Raw genomic sequence first — 19,286 nt, forward strand, 5'->3', positions numbered from 1 at the left:
AACCAATATCATGAACCACTTAACATATAGATTAATGTAAAAACTAATGTTTAAAGTGTACAATTTCTTTAAGAAGGAACTGCCTATTTGGGACCATCTATAGGAAAAAAGAAGTAAAAGTCAATAATACAATTGTTGCATCACAGTAATATATGCACACAATAAATATAAATATGTATTATGTAATCATTGAAAAAAAGTACATCGTTATAATGCACTTAAGTAATTCCAAATGTCCTCAATAGCGACGTATCTATTGAATTATGTCTAGAAGAAGTGGTGGAGAATTTTCAAATATTCGCAACAATTATTAAAAGCAAGTTAAACTTAAACGTAATAGAAAGAAAGTTGTCCAAAACTTGTCATTAATAATTTGTATCATGACTTATGATTATACTCTACGTCTCACCTAGTAAACGAATTTATAACCACCTTATTGTTTATCACACTCCATTAAAATTAACAATAACTCTACGTTACACAATATCTGGATATGAAGTATTGAATAATGATTATAATTATCTTTGAGAAGATTCAATTTATAATTACATTAGTAAATGTTCAATTTATTGTGATGTCTACCCGATTTATCCATTCATAACACTAAAGACAAACATTAATTAATAGTTACCGACACGTTGGCATAAATATAAAACATAATTAATGTAAATATATAAGATCCAAGCACCCAAAACTAACCAAGAAAGCTTCCAAGATTCATTGAAGGGTTAAATATATTTTTGGTCTCTTCACTTTCAATGAATTTTGAAATTAGTCCATCTCGAAACTTTGGACCAATTTAGTCATTTTAATCAAATTTTATTGAATTTATTTGATATTTCAAGCACGTTTCATAATAATATTTGACTTAACAATAAAGTAAAAATGTGTCAAACAATATATACAATTCAAATACAATACTGAAATGCATACGAAACATCAAATAAACCTAACAAAATCTAATTAAAAGGACTAAATCCACCTATTTTGAAAGATGAATGACTAAATTGGTCCAAAAGTTTCGAAATTGACTAATTCCAAAATTCACTAAGAGTTCAGGGACCAAAAACATATTTAACTCTTCATTTAATAATCAACAAAGAAACATCCTACAAGCCTAACCAAGCAAATGCAAGTCATTGGTCATATATTCTTTGATTGGAGCTAAACACTATCGGTTCTTGTTCAAGGGCGACCTTCCAAGATTTTCTTCCAAGACTCATCTAGTAAGAACAACTTCAACTGTTTCACTAAACAATAAGGATACGTGAACATATATGCAAATTTTGAGTGACAATTCTTCTAAATATAACGTTACCTTGGCGATTTCTATGAATGTAAGGTTGCCTTGAATGTCCTGTATATTTGTTAGCATCAGTAAGGATGCTCTAGATAGGCTGTAACATGAAAATAAAAAAATTAATGAGAACCAGAAATAATAGTAGTCGACAAAACTCATAGAAGAAAACATAGAAACAAAAACGATTTGTTCATTCCAAATTAGTAACCATGAAAAATGCTCATAGCTGAATGAATTTTCAGTGTATTACTTATGATTGCTTTAGTACTATTATTAAATACATTTCTTCTACAACCAATGGGATAAATATGATTGATTTCCAGCAAATGACAGGAAATGAGAGGAAGATCACATTACACAGATTTAGATGAACATAAGCAACTTTTTGGGTAAAAAATGATCAATCACATACCTCAGATGCTGACCCTAAACACCAATTCAATGCTACCAACATTACTTGTGTTCTGATGAATTATGAGATGAGATAAAGTCCCCTCATCCTGCAGCTAGATTCAGACGTAAGGGCCTGCCTTGAACTTCCTAGAACAGTGTGTTACACATACAAAGAAAGTGGTTGCACAGTTAAATTGACATCATAAGATGAACTCAAACTATCAAAACAAATCAACCAAAATTGTCCATACCACTCCATTCATAGAATTCAAAGCAGCCTCTACATCCTCAGCAGTTTCAAAAGAGACAAACCCGTATCCCTGAGACTTCCCACTGTTCCTTTCATAGATGACTTTGGCACTCAGGAAGCCTGGCTGCTCAACAAAGGCATCTCTAAGACACTGTGAAGTCACACCCCAACCAAGGTTTCCAGCATAAATCTTGTGAGGGCTGTCTACAAAGCCTCTGTAGTTTGAACCCATTACTCTCCATTTTCCTTTTCTGGGTATTTCTGTGAAGTTTACCTTAATAATCCTACCTCCAATTTCCTGTTCATCATCATCACAGCCATTACCATCAGATGAATTCTGTTCACTTGTATAGCACAGCAAACAACTGAATTATGATGACAACTCCTCACAGAAAACTGTGTTGGCATGAAAGGCTTTTCTTGGCCCAGCAGTGGCCTTTGTGGCCTTTCATATTTCCTAAATCAAGACCCAACATCATAAAAAAAGATGATATATATTTCGTAGATAATGATAACAAGACATGGAAAACTGAACTGTTATCAAACTATTTCATAACCAGGCCTTGATTATGCACCAAGTTATAACTCTAGTCCCTATGTCCGCTTCCATCTTCACCATCTACAAAAGATAACTGAATTACCACCAATATGGCATAACAAGACAAAATAAACTCAAACTCTAATTCCAAAATAGCCAAGTTCTGATATCTCATCCTGCTAATTAGGACGTGTACAGCTTCAAAAACATGTGGTATTTATCACATTCCTTTGATTTTCCAATCAAAGGTTACAATCCGATATTTACCTTCACTTAACTAAACAAACTCAATCTCAAACTACATACAAATAGAATAGCGTAGACAGTAGCAAAAGGAAAAAGAACCCTACTTTGACATCTGAACTACTTCATTTTCAACGAATCACCCATCTGAAAATCTTCGACACTAGAGTATGAGCAAGACTTACAGAGCCATCAAACATTCGAGTTGCACATTCAGCTTCCTCCACGCTCCCCATTGTAACAAACGCAAACCCTCTACTTCTATCCGTAATGTCATCATACACAATCTACATATTCAACCGCAAAAATGAAAAAAGAGTCACAAACACAATCTAAACTATTATAACCAACACACCCCAGAAACCAAAAACCTCAAATCTACGTATGAAACAACCGAAATCGAAAAGGGTTTCAAGAAAAAGAAAAAAACTAAAAAATTCACAAACCTCAGAGGATACAACATTGCCAGCCTCTTCAAACCGCTGAGCTAACTGAGAAGAGGGCAACGAATAAGGCAAGTTTCCCACAAAGAGTCTCGCTGAATGGTTTAAGCGTGAGGCATTTGGCTCTGATTTTTGCAGGGTTTCATGCTGTAGTGGGTTTTGAGCGTCTTGGAAGGAAACCAAAGACAGGGGAAGATGGTAAAGTGAGATCGCAGAAGAAAAGGGAAATTGTGGCTTGAGGTTTTGAGGTTTGAAGGATATGACCGTGTGTGAGAAGTTAAAGGAGAGTGAACTGTTGAAGATTAGGGAAGAAGCAGCCATGGAAAACAAATTTACAGCATGAATGTTTCTCTGAATGTTTCTGGTTTGGAAAAAATAAGGAACCATTTGTAGTTGTAACAACGTGGACCTTGGATTGGAATGGATATGTTCCTTAGAATTCGCTTTTGTAATAAACATTTAGTTTGGAATAAAATAAACATTTATTTTATATAATTAAAATTTATAATAGATAAATAATCTTAATAATGTATATGACTTATATTATAATTAAAATTTATTGTGAGCGAATATTTTTTAATATGCAAATTATATTTTATGTTTATGATAGATTATTTTATGTAATGATATTTTTTTTCATTGTCGATAATTTTATTAAAATAATATTATCTCTTCTTTAATTAATTATTAAGGGTCATTTTGTAAATAATTAATTTTTTTTATGTAATATTAATATATTTTTTTGTCCCTATACATTTTTTTAATGGATTTTTTTTGCTATATTTTCCAAAATTTTAGTTGTAAATATTGGCTTACCTCTTCATTAAAAAGAATTTTATCTGATCTTTTGGTTAACTTTTTTCAGTTAGATCCTAATTTAATATTATTTATAATTTAGTTCTAACTTTCGTAAATTTTATTTAATTAATTTTTTTAAAATTTTTTTCTTTAATTTTATGTAAATAGTTTAGTTTACGTAATAATGTCCAGTGTGATTATTTTTGTGACGACACGTGACGCGTTATTTTATTTTGTTACTCTTTTTAATTTTAATGCACTTTTAGGGATCGATTAAAGATTGAGATTTCTGTAAATCGAATATGTGAGAAGATTGTGCGTTCACTTCCTTATTGTTCTGTGTGAGAGATTGTTGCGTTCCGTTGAATGCTTGTTTATATGCTTAGTCACCACTTCTTCTCATGAAATCAAACCCCTTCTGTCTCGAGTCACTGTTTCTACTGTTTTTTTATCTTGTGCGTTGATTTCTAATAATAGGGTTAGTCGTGAAAGGGAAAAGAATGAAATTGCTTTGGATTTTGGAGTCTCTAGTTTCATGTTTGCTTCTAAACTATAGCTTGTCAGTTTTCTTTAGTAGCTTTTCATGGGTGCGGGTACAGGTTTCAACTTACAAAAATTCAAGAACGAGTCTTGCGAATTCACGGGGTTGGAGAAAGAAAGGGAAAGTTTTGATCTTTTTGGGTGCAGATAAACAATTTTTGGCGTTACCCATTTAAGTTGAAAGTCTTAATTCACTTCAATTGGCGTTTATGAGTGATAAAAAAGTGAAAAAAAGATTGATTTTTTGATAACGTCTCAACACCTTTGTTGTTTCTACAGTTGGTTTCTCCAAATTTGTGGCCAATGGAACACGGTTTGAAAAGAAATTCTCCAGAAAATGGAGACTATTCACACTTGAACGTTTTTTTCTCTGGATGACCTTTATGAAGATCTCTTAGAGAGAGTCCTTTCATGGCTACCAACTTCCTCCTTCTTTCGCCTTACTTTTGTCTGCAAGAGATGGAAATCAGCTGCTGCTTCTGTGAGTTTGAAGCTAGGAAAGAGTTTGGAAATAATCACTTCTTTTTTTTTTTTGAAGCGAAAAAAGTTTACTGCATTAAACATTGAAACTTTCCTATTTCTGATCAGACACCTTTCTTCTTCATATAATTGTAAAATGTCAGGTGATGTAGAAAATCCTAAAGCAACAAAAATGTTTATGGAAATGCATAGTCCTAACGTTCTCATTCAAGTAAGAATTTCCAACTTGGATTATACAGGGATGAAAAATTTGGAAAATAATTGCAAAAAAAAATAAATGAAATTTCCTTCTGTACAAAATTGCCTCAAGTAATCTATCCTAGTTTCTATCAAAGCTTGATTTACAGCAGCTCATTCAAGCGAGAAGTGAGGCTTAGAAACTCATCCTCATCGCATGGAATTGTGAGGCCACCCGTTGGATGATCATATCCAAACTCTTGTTCAGCTTTGCTTAGTAAATCTTGAAATGAAGATTGGTTCACGTATGATATTGGAATCACAAATCGTCTCATGTTAACTCCAACATAGACTGCGAGATAGCCTTTGGGGACTTCAAGTCCCTTGCGAGTTGCTTTGGATGCTGAAAATGATCCCTGTCTAACAATACCTGGCATGCGAAAACCCATTCTTTTTGTTGCTCTCTCACAAAGAAATAATATGCTGAGTGTATATATTGAAATATTGGAATTCTGATGCTTCAGAATGCAAATGAATTAGGTTGCTTGAGGACGCAAAACAATAATGTATATATAGTCTGTAATGAGAACTCTGTGAATGATTTTTGGCAAGGCCATGATGGGGTCCAAGGAGAGACAGATGATCACATGGTATTGTCTTTGAGACCTCATTCATTGATTAATGAGAGTTCATGCCATACCCCACATTCTACCTTCTAAGAATGTGCCAGTCCACATGAAGTTAGATACATCACCAAAGCTGAAACCTAATTCTTGTTCACTGATTTGGCTCTAGCTACATCATTAATAGATGTACCAACTAATAATACAAGGGTGGCATAAGCAACCTGTAAATGTTGAGGATTGAGATGACTCTGAAGCAGTGGCGACCAACATTGAATGTGTGATGAGACACTATGAGCCACAACTTCTGTGGACCCCAAAGTCTAACAACAAACCGTGAAATTTGCACACTGCCCTTAATAAGTGTAACATACTAAACACGATACATCTCTCTCTTGTAGAGAGATACATGTTATTAATCGAAGACAACACCATATTGCTTGTCTCTAATTGGGCCCCATTATTCCAATCTCATATCCCTCCTCAATCAATAATTCATCTATTAAGTGGTTTCTCAGATAGCCTTTTATCTCTATATATAATTCATGGCTGCACTCGTTTAGGACCAACACAATTCATTCACATCCTAAAACGTTCAAAATTCAAAAACTTAGTTTCAAGAATTTCTCAAAACCCTTTTGTTCTCATATTTCTCACACGGTCAATACAACAATGGGCTTTCGTTTGCCTGGTATCAGAAAGACTTTATCTGCCAGAAATCAAGCATCTTCAAAAGGGTTGGATGCACCAAAGGGCTACCTTGCAGTGTATGTGGGAGAGGATATGAAACGATTTGTGATTCCTGTATCACACTTGAACCAACCTCTATTCCAAGACTTGTTGAGTAAAGCAGAGGAAGAGTTTGGATATGATCATCCCATGGGTGGCCTCACAATTCCTTGCACCGAAGATGTCTTCGAACATATAATTTCTTGTTTGAGTGCACAATAAATCTCAATTTTTTAGGCTGACATAGATTATAGTAGTAACAATTTTGTAAAATAGGAATATTCGCAACTTGTAAAGTTATCTCTTTCTTGAGAATTTGGGAAATGAAATATCATCGGATTGACGAAATCAGAGTCTGTCATTTTTTTTTTTCTGCAATGAGAATGAACTCAACTGCTCAAGCATCTCCTTTTTAGTTTTTTGGTTGTTAGTTACAGTGCTCCATTAGTTACAGTGTTCTATGGAGGAAGGAAAGTTAATGCTAGAAACTACAGAAGCGTGATAACAATTTATTTTACCTCATTAATTTAAGGTAGGTCTGATATCATGCTTGCAAGAAGTTTACTATTTCCATTCACGAGTGATCCAAGTGATATCCATCTAGGTGCAGCAAGAAGAGTGGTAAGATTCATTCTGGTACTTTGAGCTATGAAATAAAGTACGTCAAGAAGACTGAACCAATGTTAGTTGGCTTCTGTGATAGTTATTGGGCAAAATGCATGAATGGTATGAAAAAATCTTCTGGATATATTCTTTCACCCGACTTAGGTGTATCTCAAACTTCTACAAAGGTTGGATATATTTCAGCTAGCTTAACATCCCAACAAACAATAGCAATTTATTGAACAGAATACTTGAAAATTTTGGTGAAAACGAGATGTTGTAACTATCAGCTGTATTGACAAAACAGCCATTGGTACGGGCAAGAAACTACCATGGAAGAACAAAACACATAACGGTTAAACACCATTTTATTCGTGAAATAGTTAAAGAGGTAAACTTTGAGTTTTGCAAGTCCAATGATCAACTTGCTGATATTTTTATCAAGGACTTCACCTTCAAAAAATAAGAGAAGCTTACAGAGTTTAAGAAGAACACATTAATTGGAGAATGTTGAATAGTGTGGTATCATAAATGCTTAGTGGAGATTGAGTGTTTATTAAATCGCTTTTAAGAGTATTTAGTAGTATTTATGTAATTCTTATTAACTTATAGCATTAAGAGTTACTTTTCAATATTTAAAATGTTTTGATTGTAGTAAAGAAAGTAAGAAACAAAAATAAACAAAAGAGAAAACAATTTAGCCCCAAATTATATTCCTCGTTTTAAATTTTCTACACAACTTCAAGTAGCTATATTTCATCATAAAACTTAGTTCCTTGAGTGTTTGAAAATCAGCATCGTCTCTGGAATACTATAAACAGATTTCAAGGCCATTGTGAGTTGCTTTGGCACCAGAAAATGATGTCCGTCTCATAATACATGGAATGCAAAACCCATTGTTTCTGGTTGCTCCATAAACAAATATGTTGATTGCTGTCAAAGGAGTTGCGAGAGAAAGAAATATTTGAATTGTTATGCTTCACTATGGCAATGACTTGTTTTGCTTGAGGATGCAAGAAATAGTGTTTGTACACTTGCTAATGGGAACACAGGAACTGCCATTTATTTATACAATGAGTGATTTTTTACAAGACCATGATGGGTCTATGGAAGTATACGAGATCACATGGTATTGTTTTGGAGACCTCTTTTATGGATGACTGGGAGTGCAGACATTAAACACATCATCGAAGGTGAAAGCTAATTCGTGTTCATTTATTGTGATCTAGCTACATCAATGACAGACAAGAGTAGGCACGCCTAAGACATCGTCACATGTTTCTTTGAATAAGACTATAATGTTCATACACTTCTACCACGTACCAACTAATATCAGTAGAGGCTTAAGAAGAGAACCACATTTTTTTGCTACGTGCCAAATTCTAAGCAACAGAACATGAAATTAGAAAAAATGAAGTTTCCGTTCCCCACCACTATCAATAAGTGGCATACAAGATGTTCCCATTAACTTTCCTTTCCATAAATACATGTAACATTGATTATTAAGATAAGTTCTTGAAGACAACACCATATGCCATGTCTTTCATCTGCTCCCATTAGTCCAATCTCATATCCTTCGCTAACCAATAATTTATGTATCAGCGAGTTTCTTATCCTTTTATCTATATATATATACATGGCTTCAAGCATATAGGCCAACACAAACCATTCTGAATTACACAGCTTATATTCAAGAGTTCTCTCAAACTATTCTCTTCTCAAGTTTGTAACAGAATCAATACAACAATGGGTTTTCGTTTACCTGGAAGCAAGAAAACAATATTTGCAGTCAGTGAAGCGTCTTCAAAAGCAGTGAATGCACCAAAAGGCTACCTAGCGGTGTATGTTGGAGAGAAAATGAAGAGGTTGATGATCCCTGTATCATACTTGAACCAACCCTCATTCCAAGACTTGTTGAGTCGAGCTGAAGAAGAGTTTGGATATGAGCCTCACAATTCCTTGCAGCGAAGATCTCTTCAACCATATAATTTCTTGCTTGAATGGATGATAAGTCTCACATTTCAGGAGATTGACTTAGAGTAGAAGTGACATTTTTGTACACTAGGAATCTTCTCCACTTGTAAAGAACTCCCTTTCTCAAGAAATAGGGAACAGATTGAAAAAATCACAGTATTTTGTGCAATGAGAAAAAATTCATTTAATCAAGCTTTTTCTCTGTCTTTCATGTTTATTAGTTACAATTTTTCCTTCTTTTTGTGTGAACACCGTTGATAGCCATATGAAAAAATAGCTAGATTTTACTTTTATTAATTTAAAAACTGTTAGAAATAATCCAAGTATGAGTCAAAATCTTACATAGGTGAAAATATTATATAAGATGATGAAAGACTTATAAGACATATAAGTCCATTGCATTGAGAGTTAAAATGCAGGTTTTCGTGTAACCATATGCATTGAAAAGACTAAAATATAATCAAGTAGAATGTGTTGTTGTTCTCATAATGAAATGTCGGGTGATCTTTATTTACATAATACAATTAATTATCTTTGGTACAGAGTTTTTAGAATATAATTAATTTTTATAAAAATATGAAATATTTTAGGTTGACCAGAATCATTTCCATTCAATAGATATTGGTACAAAATCTAATCATTTAATTTGATTTAGATTCAATATATTCCTAGTTAAAAGTTGTTCAAGAGAATGACACTCTCTAAACGAATAAAATGAAATTTTTCTCTAAGAATGAATACCCTAAATTGTTCATCATGTTAATCCAACTTTTAAAATAAAACTATCTGTTTTCTTCACGTCTTTGATATTCATCTCTCTATTTCATTTTCTGGTTGTAACTAGCTTACAAAGCTTTGATCACCCTTCGTTCTTTATACATAGCTTACTTACTCTCCATGAACTTTACTTACTGAGGATGTCTGAAACGCTAATCCACGGTAACATGATCATAAGTATTTTTTTCTTTCTTTTAATTTTTGGATTGAGAAAGTTTACTGCATTCAACACTGAAAATTTCCCAAGTTTGATCACACAATTATTCCTCATATGATTGTAAAATGTTTGTAGATATAGAAAATCCTAAAACAAATTAATCACCGCAATCAACACTTCTATTGATAGGGTTTAATCAACCTATGGAAAAACTTCTCACAAAACTAGCCTTTTGTTATTTTATTACATAATATAAAATGCTTTGTGACGCTTTCGTGGACTCTTCTCTTCTTTTGGAATCCAAATCAAAGTTCCCTCATTACCTTAACTAGTTCTGAATCTACATAAATTTCGGTTTTATTTATGTATAGTGTATTCGAACATAAGACATGAATAAATACAGACGACCATGAATTCATAATCAAGTGGATTATGGACTTTGTTGTTTGTGTTTATATTTATATGTCAGTGTAGATGTACATAACCATGTGTCCCAAAAACCACAACAGAGCATAAAAGAAATACAAAAAGGAGCAAAACTGTCTGGTCTGAAAAGGATAATGTGGTATAAGAATTCGTTGAGATTTGGCAAAGAGCAATAAAAAGTGTTTACGGAAATGTCATCTTCATTCATATCAGAATTTCCAGCTTTTCTTGCATTATACAGGGATGAAAAACATGGAAAATTTTCATGAAAAAAGAATGTTCCTTCTGTACAATTTTGCCTCAAGTAATCTATCCTAGTTTCTATCAGAGCTTCAATTACAGCAGCTCATTCAAGCGAGAAGTGAGGCTTAGAAACTCATCCTCATCGCATGGAATTGTGAGGCCACCCGTTGGATGATCATATCCAAACTCTTGTTCAGCTTTGCTTAGTAAATCTTGAAATGAAGATTGGTTCAAGTATGATATTGGAATCACAAACCGTCTCATGTTAACTCCAACATAGACTGCAAGATAGCCTTTTGGGACTTCAACTCCCTTGCGAGTTGCTTTGGATGATGAAAATGATCCCTGTCTAACAATACCTGGCAAGCGGAAACCCATTGTTTTTGTTTCTCTCTCACAAACAAATAATCTGCTGAGTGATGTAAAACTTGTGTGAGGATGAAATATTTGAATTCTGATGCTTCAGAATGCAAATGACTTGGATTGCTTCGGGAAGGAAAACATTAGGATATATATAGTCCCTGATGAGAACTCTGAATGATTTTTCACAAGGCCATGATGGGGTCCAGGAAGGGGTATGTGATCACATGGTATTGTCTTACAGACATTATTCATGGATAAATGGGAGTGCGTGTCATAATACCCCACATTCTTACCTCATAAGAAAATGTCCAACAGATTTTTCTACACGAAGTCAGCAAAGGTGAAACCTAATTCTTGTTCACATATGGACTTTGGCTACATCAACAATAGACATGTTGTAGACATACCGTAGACATCTCACATGTTTCTTTAAATAAGACTAATGTTATTGATATATGCCTATCATGCACCAACTAATATCATGGTGGCATAAGCAACCTGTCAATTTTGAGAATTCAGATAGCTCTGAAACAGTGGCTATAAGTGAAGCAACATTGAATGTGTGATTATGACCCACAACTTTTTGTGGATGCCAAACTCGAACAACAAAGTAAGAGATTTGCATAAGTGAAGATTCTGGCCCACATTGCCCTTAATAAGTGTAGCATACTAACATGATCTAACTTTCTCTTGTAGAGATTCACGTTAAGCCTATTCATAAAATAAGTCCTTGAAGACAACTCCATATAACTTGTCTCTGATTTGGCTCCATTACTCCAATGTCATGTCCCCTCTTGAACCAATAATTCATCTATCAAGTGGTTTCTCCGATAGCCTTTTATCTCTATATATAATTCATGGCTGCACGCGTTTAGGACCAACACAATTCATTCACATCCTAAAACGTTCAAAATTCAAAAACTTAGTTTCAAGAATTTCTCAAAACCCTTTTGTTCTCATATTTCTCACACGGTCAATACAACAATGGGCTTTCGTTTGCCTGGTATCAGAAAGACTTTATCTGCCAGAAATCAAGCATCTTCAAAAGTGTTGGATGCACCAAAGGGCTACCTTGCAGTGTATGTGGGAGAGGATATGAAACGATTTGTGATTCCTGTATCACACTTGAACCAACCTCTATTCCAAGACTTGTTGAGTAAAGCAGAGGAAGAGTTTGGATATGATCATCCCATGGGTGGCCTCACAATTCCTTGCACCGAAGATGTCTTCCAACATATAACTTCTTGCTTGAATGGATGATAAATCTCACATTTCAGGAGATTGACTTAGAGTAGAAGTGACATTTTTGTACACTAGGAATCTTCTCAACTTGTAAACAACTCCCTTTCTCAAGAAATAGGGAAAAGATTGAAAAAATCACAGTATTGTTTTTTATGTGCAATGAGAAAAAATACAATTGATCAAGCATTTTCTGTGTTTCATGTTTGTTAGTTACAATGTTTCCTTCTCCTTGAGCGAACACCGTTGATAGCAGCAAGAAAAAATAGATAGACCTCACTTTTATCAATTTAAAAACAAGAACTGAAACACGCCATTTCCTAACAAGCGTAGATACATGCTCTGTACTTATGGTCTATGCTCCACCTTCAATTACATAAGTAGTATTTCTTGAGACAGAATTTGGTGACAAATTACATTCAGCTATGTATATGCCCTAATCATACCATAATTTACTGTATGTATTTTGTTGAGTTCTCACTGTATATACAGATTCTGATCCTTAAGACCATCTAAAACTTTATATCCAAATTCCTTAAGAATGCCATTAGAAATTATTCACAGGGCCAACTTTAGATTGAACAAGGCAGAAAATAATGATTATGGTTACAGCAAATTGCAAAATGATTTTTAAATTGTAAATCATCAAGCAATTCAGTTCTTCTCTAATTTGGTATCATCTAATGTAATTAAAAATATCCCTTTCCAAATGGGTTTCAAATAATGTAATTAAAAAGGCCAAGTTGACATATTTAGTGTTTAGGTGACAATCACTTTGACACATACAGATAAAAATGTCTCTTTCCATGCTATATGATCTGTTAACTAATAACATCGAAAACTTTTCGAAAATACTTCTTTCCTGATGTAGTTATTTTTTGTTTAGATTGGTAGTGTTCTGCTAGGTGAGAGTTTCTTCAGATTTTAGAAAATTTCTAAAACTAATGACAGTGGGAAAATATAATCAAGTAGAATGTTTTGTTGTTCCTAATTTCATAAGGACGAAATATTGGGTGATCTTTATTTAGATGATACAATTATAAATTACTGAGGAAGTCTGAGACACTAATCCACGGTAAAATGATCATAAGTATATTTTCTTTCTTTCAATTTTTGGAATTGAGAACGTTACTGCATTCAACATTGAAAATTTCCTGTTGTGTATCACACATTTATTCTTCATATGATTGTCAAATGTCAGGATATATAGAAAATCCTAAAACAAATTACTCACTGCAGTCAACACTTGCTACTGATAGGGTTTAATCAACCTATGTTAAAAAACTACCCTTTTGTCATTTTAGTATTTTATTTCTGCTGGACATGACATAAAATGTTTTGTGACGCTTTCGTTCTTAGAGATATGTCCAAAATATCCTTGTGTCAATATGGGCTCTTCTCTTCTTATGGCATCCAAATCAGAGTTTCCTCTTTACCTCAACTAGTTCTGAATTTAAATAAATTTAGGTTTTATTTAGGTATAGGGTATTCAAACATGAGGGACAGAAATAAATACAGAGGAATATCCATCCAACTTTTTGTGAAACTTACATAGCCTATAATTAAGTGGATTGTGGAGTTTGTTGTTAGTGTTTATATTTATATGTCTGTGTAGATGAACATATATCATGTGTGCCAAAACCCACAACAGAGCATAAAAGAGATAAAAGAAAGGAGCAAAAGAGTCTGGTCTGAACATGGTAATGTGGTATATATTAGAATTCATTGAGATTTGGCAAAAGAAAAGAAGTGTCTATGGAAATGTGTAGTCCTAAAATCTTCATTCGTATAGAATTCACAGCTTTTCTAGGATTATACAGGGATGAAAAACATGGAAAATATTCATAAAAAAAGAATGTTCCTTCTGTACAGAATTGCCTCAAGTAATCTATCCTAGTTTCTATGAAAGCTTGATTTACAGCAGCTCATTCAAGCGAGAAGTGAGGCTTAGAAACTCATCCTCGTTGCATGGAATTCTGAGGCCACCCGTTGGATGATCATATCCAAACTCTTCTTCAACTTTGCTTAGTAAATGTTGAAATGAGGGTTGGTTCAAGTGTGATAATGCAATCACAAACCGTCTCATGTTAACTCCAACATAGACTGCAAGATAGCCTTTAGGGACTTCAAGTCCCTTGCGAGTTGCTTTGGATGCTGAAAATGATCCCTGTCTAACAATACCTGGGATGCGGAAACCCATTGCTTTTGTCGCTCTCACAAACAAATAATATGCTGAGAGATGTCAAACTTGTGTGAAATATTGGAATTCTGATGCTTCAGAATGCAAATGAGTTGGGTTGCTTGATGATTCAAAACAATAGTGTATATATAGTCCCTAAAGAGAACTCTGAATAATTTTTAGCAAGGCCATGATGGAGTCCAAGGTGGGACAGATGATCACATGGTATTGTCTAGAAACCTCATTCATGGATTAATGAGGGTGCAGGCCATACCCCACATTCTACCTTCTAAAAAAAATACAATCCACATGAAGTTAGATACATCACCACCAAAGGTGAAACCTAATTCTTGTTCACTTATTGGAGCTCCAACTTCACCAATAGTAGACATCTTGTATACATATTGTAGACATCTCACATGTTTATTTAAATAAGACTATAGTGTTATTGATATGTACCTATCAGGGTGAAATAAGCAACCTGTAAATGTTGAGGTTTCAGATAACTATGAAACAGTGGCTATAAGGGAAGCAACATTGAATGTGTGATCATGAGAGACTATTAAAACCCACAACTCTTTTGTGGACACTAAACTTGAACAACAAAGCATGAAATTTGCATAAATGAAGATTCTGGCCCACATTGCCCTTAATAAGTGTAACATACTAACATGTTAAGCTTATTCTTAAAATAAGTCCTTGAAGACAACACCATATAACTTGTCGCTGATTTGGCCCCACTATTCCAATCCCATACCCCTCCTGAACCAATAATTTATCTATCAAGTTCTTTCTCACATATCCTTTCATCTCTATATATAATTCATGGCTGCACACGTTTAGGACCAACACAGATCATTCACATCGTAAAGCTTTGAAAATTAAAAAGCTTATTTTCAAGAATTTCTCAAACCCTTTCGTTCTCATATTTCTCACACGGTCAATACAACAATGGGATTTCGTTTACCTGGTATCAGAAAGGCACCATCTGCAGCAAATCAAGCATCTTCAAAAGTGGTGGATGCACCAAAGGGATACCTTGCAGTCTATGTTGGAGAGAAAATGAAACGATTTGTGATCCCTATATCACACTTGAACCAACCTTCATTCCAGGACTTGCTGAGTCAAGCTGAGGAAGAGTTTGGATATGATCATCCCATGGGAGGGCTCACAATTCCTTGCAGTGAAGATGTCTTCCAACATATAACTTCTTCTTTGAGTGCACAATAAATCTCATCTTTTTAGGCTGACATACATTAGTAGTAACATTTTTGTAAAATAGGAACATTCTCAACTTGTAAAGCTGTTTCTTTCTTGAGAATATAGAAAATGAAAAACCATCGGATTGACAAAATCAGAGTCTGTCATTTATTTCAGCAAGAGAATGAAGTCAATAACTTCTTTCTGACTTACCCACATCAATAACTCATATCCATTAATTTTTTTCACCCAATGTTGTACATGTTACATACATTAATGTATGGTTCAGACTAATTCCTTTATCACACTCCAACAAATTTATAACCACCTTATTGTTTATCACACTCTAACAAAATTAACAATAACTCTACAAGACACAATATGTGAATATGAAGTATTGAATAACGATTATAATTAAGGTAGCGATGATCCAATTTATAATTACATTAATGAAGGTTCAGTTTGTTATAATGTTTACCCAATTTATCCATTCATAACACTAAAGACTAATATTAATTAATAGTTACTGACACATTGCTATAAATATAAAACATAATTAATGTAAATATATAAGATCCAACCAAGATCTTGATCCTTTTCTTCCCGAAAGCTTCCACATCTTTTGCACCAAAAGCCAACCAAGAAAGCTTCCAAGATTCATTCAATAATCAACAAAGAAACATACTACAAGCCTAACCAAGCAGGTGCAAGTCATTGGTCATAGATTCTTTGCCTGGAGCTTAAGACTATCGGTTCTTGTTCAAGGGCAACCTTCCAAGATTTTCTTCCAAGACTCGTCCAGCAAGTAAAACATCAACTTTGCAGAAGAAATGGAAACTTGTGGCTTGAGGTTTTGAGGTTTGAAGGATATGATAGTGTGTGAAAAGTTAAAGGAGAGATAACTGATGAAGATAAGGGAAGAAGCAGCCATGGAAAACCACTTTGCAGCATGAAAGTTTTCTGTGTTACAGGTTTGAAAAATCACTGATAATACTTTCACACAAATTATTATCTTTTTAACTATCCTTCCTTCACTGTCATTATTTTTTTATAAACTTTTTATGACAATATCAAATAAATATAATGTATGTCAAAGCATCATTGAAAAAAAAAAAGAATAATAAAGAAACATTAAAAATGTGAGCCTTGGCATTGAAAAAAAAAATAAAGAATCATTTGTGAGGGTAACAATGTGAACTTGCGGTATACGAGAATGAACAAATAATTTGTTTTATTAAAATTATTATTGAACATATGAAAATATTTTATTTTACCCCTTTAATTTTATATAATTATCACCTCAACATATTGTTCCACTCACTTAGGATCTAGATATTGAACTTAGATTAGAATGAACACTTTGATAGAATTTGATTTACTAATAAACATTTAGCTTGGAATAAACTAAACATTTACTTTGTATAATCAAAATTTGTAATAGATAAATAATCTTAATTATACATGACTTATATTATAATTGAAATTTGTTATAAAAAAATATTTTTGAATATAAAAAAAAAAATTATTTTATAGATAGTATGGTTGCAGATTAAGTAATAATAATCTCTTTGTAATTGTGAAGATAGAAAATGTTATAAAACTGATTTGATCTATGAGAGACTAAGGTTTCGAATCATACTTCAGCGATAAAAGAACTTTATTGTGAATAATACTCATTTTTAATTGCCTTTCGATTCACTTTGAGTTTAAATTTTAAAATTAACTCAATCTAATATAACCGATTTTTAAGATAAAATTATACTCATTATTTACTGTAAATTGATTTTATGTGGAGTTCCACCATCTCTTTAGGTCGAAGCATATAAACTCCTTATATAACAATGGGTTTCAATATCCGAAGAGCACAACCAAGCATATTTAAAAGGAATTTTTGTAATCTATGTTGGAGAGAAAAGTAAGAGGCTTTTGATTCTTGTAATCTATGTAATCAAGAGTCGTTGAGTCAAGCCAGGGATGAGTTTTTGAAGAGAAAAAAGTTTACTGCATTAAGCATTGAAACTTTCCTATTTCTTCTTCATATAACTAACTGTAAAATCCCAAACCAAACTTATCTTTGCAATAATAGTGAGATTCTTTGTCATTTGAGTATTCTAAGTCTATTGGACATAATATCAAATGTTTGGCACGCTTTCCTTTCTACAGATATATATGTATATGCTCTTCTCAGTTTATGGACCCCAAATTTAGGTTTCCTCTTTACCTTAACTAGTTTTGAGTCTATAAAACTTTCGGTTTTATCTATGTATATATATTTAAACAAGAGAAAGCAAAAAAAAAAAAAAAAACAATACAGACAGCATTTTTTTGTGATTGTGAAAACTTACACAGTCTTCAATCAAGCGGTTTGTATACCTTAGAAAATGGGTGCTAAAAAACATAAATGAGCATAAAAGAGATAGGAGAAAAGGAGTAAAACTATCCAAGCTTAACATAAAATGATAATGTTGTATGTATTAAAATTGGTTGAGATTTGGCTAAAGCAACAAACAATGTCTATTGAAATGCCTAGTCCTAATGTTCTCATCCAAGTCAGAATTTCCAACTTTACTTGGATTATACAGGGATGAAAAAATGGAAAATATTCACAAAAAAATGAAAGTTCCTTCTGTACAAATTGCCTCAAGTAATCTATCCTAGTTTCTATCAAAGCTTGATTTACAACAGCTCCTTCAAGCGAGAAGTGAGGTTTAGAAACTCATCCTCATTGCATAGAATAGTGAGGCCACCCGTTGGATGATCATATCCAAACTCTTGTTCAGCTTTGCTTAGTAAATCTTGAAATGATGATTGGTTCAAGTATGATATTGGAATCACAAACCGTCTCATGTTAACTCCAACATAGACTGCAAGATAGCCTTTTGGGACTTCAAGTCCCTTGCAAGTTGCTTTGGATGCTGAAAATGATCCCTGTCTAACAATACCTGGCATGCGGAAACCCATTGTTTTTGTTGCTCTCACAAACAAAATAATATGCTGAGTGATGATAGACTTGTGTGAGGATGAAATATTGGATTCTGATGCTTCTGAATGCAAATGACTTGGTTGCTTAGGGACGCAAAACAATAGTGTATATATAGTTTCTAATGAGAACTCTGTGAAGGATTTTTGGCAAGGCCATGATGGGGTCCAAGGAGGGACAGATGATCACATGGTATTGTCTTTGAGACCTCATTCATGGATTAATGAGAGTTCATGCCATACCCCACATTCTACCTTCTAAGAATGTGTCAGTCCACATGAAGTTAGATACATCACCAAAGCTGAAACCTAATTCTTGTTCACTGATTTGGCTCTAGCTACATCATTAATAGACATGTAGTAGACATCTCACATGTTTCTTTAATTAAGACTTTAATGTTGTTGATATATACCTATTATGTACCAACTAATAGCAGGGTGAAATAAGCAACCTGTAAATGTTGAGGTCTCAGACAGATCTGAAACAGTGGTGGCGACCAACATTGAATGTGTGATGAGACACTGTGAGCCAAAACTTCTGTGGACGCCAAAGTCTAACAACAAACCATGAAATTTGCACACTGCCCTTAATAAGTGTAACATACTAAACACAATACATCTTTCTCTTCTAG

General features: G+C 33.6%; 4 protein-coding genes and 5 pseudogenes across 5 annotated transcripts; 4 read left to right on the plus strand and 5 right to left on the minus strand.

Annotated features, from left to right (window-relative positions):
- Nucleotides 1-849: 849 nt before the first annotated feature.
- LOC114190150 (33 kDa ribonucleoprotein, chloroplastic-like) lies at nt 850-3,599 on the minus strand (annotated as a pseudogene). Its single transcript, XR_014983909.1, has 5 exons — nt 3,171-3,599; nt 2,910-3,011; nt 1,945-2,241; nt 1,713-1,840; nt 850-1,397 (listed from the first exon to the last, which is right to left on the minus strand). The product of XR_014983909.1 is annotated as a 33 kDa ribonucleoprotein, chloroplastic-like (transcript).
- Nucleotides 3,600-5,160: 1,561 nt separating this feature from the next.
- On the minus strand, nt 5,161-5,713 carry LOC146884506 (auxin-induced protein X10A-like). Its single transcript, XM_085665138.1, has one exon. The coding sequence runs from the start codon at nt 5,609-5,611 to the stop codon at nt 5,327-5,329; it is 285 nt and encodes a 94-aa protein (XP_085521264.1). The 5' UTR covers nt 5,612-5,713; the 3' UTR covers nt 5,161-5,326.
- A 610-nt stretch (nt 5,714-6,323) lies between these two features.
- LOC114190173 (indole-3-acetic acid-induced protein ARG7 pseudogene) lies at nt 6,324-6,862 on the plus strand (annotated as a pseudogene).
- Nucleotides 6,863-8,620: 1,758 nt separating this feature from the next.
- Nucleotides 8,621-9,297, plus strand: LOC114189929 (indole-3-acetic acid-induced protein ARG7-like; annotated as a pseudogene).
- Nucleotides 9,298-10,633: 1,336 nt separating this feature from the next.
- On the minus strand, nt 10,634-11,188 carry LOC146884507 (auxin-induced protein X10A-like). Its single transcript, XM_085665181.1, has one exon. It carries the CDS (start codon nt 11,070-11,072, stop codon nt 10,788-10,790), a length of 285 nt encoding a protein of 94 aa, XP_085521307.1. The 5' UTR covers nt 11,073-11,188; the 3' UTR covers nt 10,634-10,787.
- Nucleotides 11,189-11,914: 726 nt separating this feature from the next.
- Nucleotides 11,915-12,485, plus strand: LOC114190174 (indole-3-acetic acid-induced protein ARG7 pseudogene; annotated as a pseudogene).
- Nucleotides 12,486-13,983: 1,498 nt separating this feature from the next.
- On the minus strand, nt 13,984-15,258 carry LOC146884508 (auxin-induced protein X10A-like). Its single transcript, XM_085665140.1, has one exon. It carries the CDS (start codon nt 14,494-14,496, stop codon nt 14,212-14,214), a length of 285 nt encoding a protein of 94 aa, XP_085521266.1. The 5' UTR covers nt 14,497-15,258; the 3' UTR covers nt 13,984-14,211.
- A 35-nt stretch (nt 15,259-15,293) lies between these two features.
- LOC114190696 (indole-3-acetic acid-induced protein ARG7 pseudogene) lies at nt 15,294-15,980 on the plus strand (annotated as a pseudogene).
- Nucleotides 15,981-18,102: 2,122 nt separating this feature from the next.
- LOC146884509 (auxin-induced protein X10A-like) lies at nt 18,103-18,752 on the minus strand. Its single transcript, XM_085665141.1, has one exon. It carries the CDS (start codon nt 18,634-18,636, stop codon nt 18,352-18,354), a length of 285 nt encoding a protein of 94 aa, XP_085521267.1. The 5' UTR covers nt 18,637-18,752; the 3' UTR covers nt 18,103-18,351.
- Nucleotides 18,753-19,286: the final 534 nt, after the last annotated feature.

This window comes from Vigna unguiculata, chromosome 7, assembly GCF_037176805.1.
Source record: "Vigna unguiculata cultivar grain cowpea cultivar isolate G323 ecotype 2 chromosome 7, ASM3717680v1, whole genome shotgun sequence".
In the NCBI taxonomy this organism is placed as follows: domain Eukaryota; kingdom Viridiplantae; phylum Streptophyta; class Magnoliopsida; order Fabales; family Fabaceae; genus Vigna; species Vigna unguiculata.

Excerpts from the sequence above, each read along its gene's own strand:
- LOC146884508 (XM_085665140.1), bottom strand. The coding sequence starts at position 14,496 with ATGGGTTTCCGCATCCCAGGTATTGTTAGACAGGGATCATTTTCAGCA.
- LOC146884506 (XM_085665138.1), bottom strand. The coding sequence starts at position 5,611 with ATGGGTTTTCGCATGCCAGGTATTGTTAGACAGGGATCATTTTCAGCA.
- LOC146884509 (XM_085665141.1), bottom strand. The coding sequence starts at position 18,636 with ATGGGTTTCCGCATGCCAGGTATTGTTAGACAGGGATCATTTTCAGCA.
- LOC146884507 (XM_085665181.1), bottom strand. The coding sequence starts at position 11,072 with ATGGGTTTCCGCTTGCCAGGTATTGTTAGACAGGGATCATTTTCATCA.